We start from the raw sequence: 5440 nt of genomic DNA on the forward strand, positions 1-5440 counted from the left end.
TCTAGTTATAATTTGGAATTTTCTAAACACAAAACAGAAAATACACATTTATCCTATAAATTTATTTGGGAAACATGATTTGTTATGTATTTAAAATTCTCAAGTCATAAGCTAAACAAAAGTTACAAATTACATGTTTTTATTGTTCATAGTATATTGTATATAGTTCCTTAAACACAAAAGCTAACAGCGCACTTTAGATTATCCATATATTTTATTAGAGTTAGGAGAGGTTGTGGGTAATCATCTTGAGTACAGAAGGAGCAAAGAGTTTGAAACCATGTAATTTTTTATATAAGTGGATTGACTAACTGAATCCAGAATGAGCAGTTTTTGGCTTTTTGCAATATCTATAAAGAATATCACTGCATATTGAGTAAAAAAATATCTGCATATTGAGTAAAAAAATAAATAACACTGTATCTTACTGAAGGATGGAAAAGCAGAACAATTACATGGTTTATTCCCTAAAAGGGGTTTTATCATGTCAACTTTAGATACACCCAATATCCGATGCCAATGTAAAAAATAAAATATAAAACAACAAATAAAACTAGTGAACCACCAATTTGATCCATAAATTTATAGACTAAATTGGTGATTCACACAAAAATAGACACTATAGAAAGTGAATGTCCTGCAACACTAAGCTTTGTTGGTGACTGAGGATGATGGCTGTGTACTTTCCTGCCTAGTGAGTTCCTCAGTAGAGACAGCGGAGGAACAAGCAAGAGGAGTAGGAAGCTTTGTGGGCACACCAGTCCATCCTCGAGGATGTGAAATAGATGTTTTGGTAGCTGATGGTAGTAATGAAGGAGAGAAACCCAATCTAGGTGCCTTGATGATGCCATCAGCAGTTGGTGATCGCGACATGTGTCGTCCATAAATGGTCAGTGGCTCTTGCAGTGGGAACAATCTAGGGTACTCCATATCTAGTATGGTTTTCAGATTCTCAAGAATGGCTCTCATGGTTGGTCTTTCTGATGGCTCCCTTTGGAGGCATCTTTGTACAATGTTAGCTAATGTTCTTGCTGCCTTGAGTGAAAACTGACCTTTGAGTTGACAATCTATGATCGCTGACAACTGGACATCGTCGGCTAGGTAAGGTCGGCACCATTTGACTAAGTTCCTCTCTTTCTTTGGGAATTGCCTATCAAAATTCTTTCTACCAGTAAATAGCTCCAGAAGAACAATTCCAAAACTCCATACATTGCTCTTTGGAGTAAGCAATCCTTTTTCCAATGTCTCCACCGAAAGGTTTGCTGCTGCCTGTATACATGGACATAACGAATAAGAACAAAACTAAAAGGGCAGCCCAATGCATGATCCCCCACCAAGTGAGGTCTAGGGACGGGAAGATAGATATACACTGCCGTACCTCCAGGTCACAAGGTAGCAACCTTATTGTTGAACCAAAGTTCGACTTCGAACGAGAGCAAAACTATTGGAATAAATCTAAATGTACGGTGTAAATGTTTATACCGACACATACAATGTACTTACGCATGAGTCAAAAACTTACATGTGAACTTCTTGAAAGCTCTTCCTTAGCAACATGTCCAACAAAACCATATCCTGAAAGCTTTGCATTGAAATCCTTGTCAATCTGTATGTTCGCTGCTGAAAAATCAGTATACATTGCCTGCAAAGAGATATAAAGGTATATCAGTAGAGATAGAAACATACTAAATTGAAAAAATAATTTGAAATCTAATGTATTATAAGAACATAAAAAAAAACCTACTCATGCTATAATTGTTCGATCCATATTAGGAAATACTACATAATAACTCATGTCCCCATGGAAATCTCTTAATGAGATCCAAACGCCGCATACAAATAGATTGTTTATTACCTGGAGAGGCCCTTCTTCATGCAAGAAAGTAAGAGCTTGTGCAGCACAGATGGCTATTTTTATTCTTGTGTTCCAATCAATTGAAGGGCCGTCAGATCTCCCAAACAACAGGTGGTCCAAGCCCCCCTTGCTCAGCCTCTCATAAATCAACATCCTTGGTTCAGAGCTATCGCTTGCATAAAATCCAAGCAGTTTACAGAGGTTTGGATGTTGCAAAGTTGCTAAATTATTAACCTCATTGATGAATTCCCTCAACCCCTAGGAGAGAGCATACCATACATATAGACCATGTCAGAAAGGTTTTAGCTACACTCAAAAAAATGTAGTATGGAAAATTATAAACCTTTCAACACATGGCTAATCATAGTTCATACTTATGTCTGAATATGTAATGATGCAATAAAATTCACAACAATTTTCAGTTCTTGGTTACAAAATGATTTTGAAAACTTTAAAATATACATATGAAAGTAATGTAGCTAGGAGTGAAGTACCTGAGTTGATTGGTGAAGGCATGTGACTGTGGCTTTAAGCTTCTTACTTGAAGCTTCATGATCAAAGGAAGCTTTATATATGGTGGAAGAAAGACATCCTGACATGCATCGATGTATAGAGAAGTTGTGGCAAGCAGCAGCAATTTTGTCATATTGAAAATAAAGAACCGAATCAACAGCTTTTCCTGACTTAGAGCTGCTAGCAGCCTTCATTGGACTTATTTCTTGATGAGGTGGAAGCGGTAAAGGGTGTAGAATAGAGAAACGCTTTCCCTTCATCGATGTATCTTGGTTTTTAGACCATTCTTTTTCTTCATACTGAAATGTTTCCAAACCATCTTGTTCTGCTGCATCAGGACCTAAGCCAGAAGAACATAAAGGACTCCTAGCCATCCTTAACCCCAATGGACTACTTCCTTTAGGATATGGAAGAGGTAAGGGTTGTGGAATAGGCGAGTGCGGCTCCTTCATTATTCTCGCTGGAACATCCACCATTTCTTGTTCCTCCTTCTCAATTGAGGCTAGAGCTCCTTGTTCTGCAGCATCAAGAGCTGATGGAGTAGATGACACTCTTGTTCTGTTGTTTGTAACTCGGTTAATCGGGTTATTGGAACTCATGCTAGTCCTCAAAATTGTAGGATCGGAGTGCAATGTGCGAGAAGCTTGAAGTTGAGAAATTGTTGTAGATACATGCTCATTATGCCTGCTATTTTCTAATTTGAATTTTTCATACTTTTTCTTCAAGTTCTTGAGGGAAAGCAAACATCCCATCTTCAATTCCAAATTTTGTTGTTGTATAGAACTATTTAATAACTGCAGAAATAAATAAACAAATATAGTTTAATCAAACTCATTGTGGACTTTAGCATATTGAACATAGACACAAGAAAGAATGTTATTAGGAGTTTTACACATAAAAGTATGTGAAATTTCACCAATTTTGATCTAAGGAGAGAGATATGTGACAAATGAAAAAGATCCACTTTCACAATTTTAAATCTATTTTAATTTGGATACACTAGAGATTGTCATTTGCTTCCTCCTAGATTCTCTCTTTTATGTCTTACTAAGAAGATAGGTGTGATAATAATGTCATGTAATTATTCTCAATTCTTTCCCTCTCTTTTGAGCATAAATTAAAACATTAAAATGAAGACTATTAGAGCAATCGTCCTATTTCCCTTTCATTTCTAGTTTTCTTTCACTCATTTCTTGCTCAAAGCTACTAACCTTAATATTCAATGATCAATTATTCACATATGATACTAATTTGTTTAATTTATCGACCGATAAGGTGGTTTGGGAGAGGAACATAAGCGATGAAGAGATAAGTCGGTCTCTAACAATTAATTACTAACATTTGTCGCCATTCAAAAAAAAATTACTAACATTTGTCATTTAAAAAAGAATTATTCACGAGAGATTTGCAAGTTAAATAAAACACGAAAATGAAAATAATTGATCAATTGGTCTTCAAACATTCTTTAGAACATAACAAATCACTTCAATTTTCCTATTTCATTGGCCAATTTTCACAATTCATAGAACAAAACACAAGTAGGTAAAATGCCTTCTTGCTAATGAACCAAACTATTCATTTCCTATGCAATCGTAAACTTAATTTATATATCCAATTCATCTCAAAAACTAAAAATGACATATGATTTTTCACACAATTAATTACATGAAATGCAATTCAGATCAATAGTATCAAAGAAATTTTACATAACACTCTTCGGTTCATTCAGTTTCACGAAAATTAAGTGAATTAGCCATACCCTTTTATTTCAATCCCACCACAAAATATCAAACAAAACCAAAAGAAAAAAGAGACAATTTTTAATATAAGGTACTCCTTGTGATTAACTTTATTCAAGACTCTCTTGTTCTTTTTATAAGAGACAATTTATCTTTCTAGATTCATTGAATAAATAATGTATATAGTCTATATTATAAACAAGATACATTATTTATTAAATGAATCTAAAAAGATAAACAACCTCTTATAACACGAACCAGAGAGACTAATATCTTTCGTTTTCTTCAAAAATAATTTTTTAAGATAAAAGATAAACAGTATAGTGGCTAATGAATCAAACTACAATCAAACAAAACTTTTTAAGATAAAAATAAAATAAAAATTATAAAACAAACTCACCAATAAATCTTGCAACACATAAGAGACTTAAATCAAATGAATAAAAAAATACAAAGAAAGGGACATTGACACACCTATAAGAAAGCAGATAGCAGCTCATGCAACTTAAAAGATTGAAAATTTTCATTCACTCATGTATTTATAAAGTCAGAGAAAGTTGATTAACACGGTTGGATTTGGGGGATGAATATATTTTGGATAAAAAAAAAAGAATATATTTTTGGATAAAAAGAGGAAAAAATACATTTTTGGAAACATAGAAACTACATAAAGTCTTGAAATGGCTTCAAATGGTAAGTAAAATAAAATATGCATAGATATCACAATAAAATATTTTTTATTACGTTATTAAAGCATCATTGAATTAAAATCCAAAACACACAAATGGAAATTCTTATAACTTTTTGAACTTTCCTTGTATTGTCCTTAAACATAAGTATGGTATCTTCCATTTCTTGACGTGTGACAAGAAATTATCTTTGAATGAATCTTTTTTATTCTAAAAGTTGAGGTCTTAGCTCTAATGGGGTTTGAACATTGACTACTAATTCCTTTCTGAGTAGTAACAAGATTTTGATGTGGTGAAAAAATAGGTAAGTTTGAATATTGTTTAGGTACTCTTTTATGCTAGCAAGTTCATGGGTTGAAGTAGGTAAACTAAAATATACAAACACAAGATTAATGAAAAGATAATTATTTTATGTGAAAAATACTTAAAAAGATAAAACATCCACTCTGATGAATTAGTATCCTCTCATATTAGATTCAACATGCTGGTGTGGTGATATAATATCACCAACATACGACAAAATATTCGAACCTAAATTCTTTGCCTTAAATTAACACGAGGAAGTTTAATTGTGTGTTTGATCTGTTAAAAAATAAATGTTTGAATAAAATAATTTTAGTTGTACTATATTTAATTTTAATAAT

At 33.0% G+C, this 5440-nt stretch overlaps 1 protein-coding gene across 1 annotated transcript; it reads right to left on the reverse strand.

Moving 5' to 3' along the window:
- Positions 1-506: 506 nt before the first annotated feature.
- Positions 507-3138, reverse strand: LOC123921034 (probable serine/threonine-protein kinase PBL1). Its single transcript, XM_045973421.1, has 4 exons — positions 2350-3138; positions 1856-2113; positions 1523-1642; positions 507-1269 (listed from the first exon to the last, which is right to left on the reverse strand). Exons 1-4 carry the CDS (start codon positions 3118-3120, stop codon positions 646-648), a joined length of 1773 nt encoding a protein of 590 aa, XP_045829377.1. The 5' UTR covers positions 3121-3138; the 3' UTR covers positions 507-645.
- Positions 3139-5440: the final 2302 nt, after the last annotated feature.

This window comes from Trifolium pratense, linkage group LG4 (assembly GCF_020283565.1).
Source record: "Trifolium pratense cultivar HEN17-A07 linkage group LG4, ARS_RC_1.1, whole genome shotgun sequence".
NCBI lineage: Eukaryota > Viridiplantae > Streptophyta > Magnoliopsida > Fabales > Fabaceae > Trifolium > Trifolium pratense.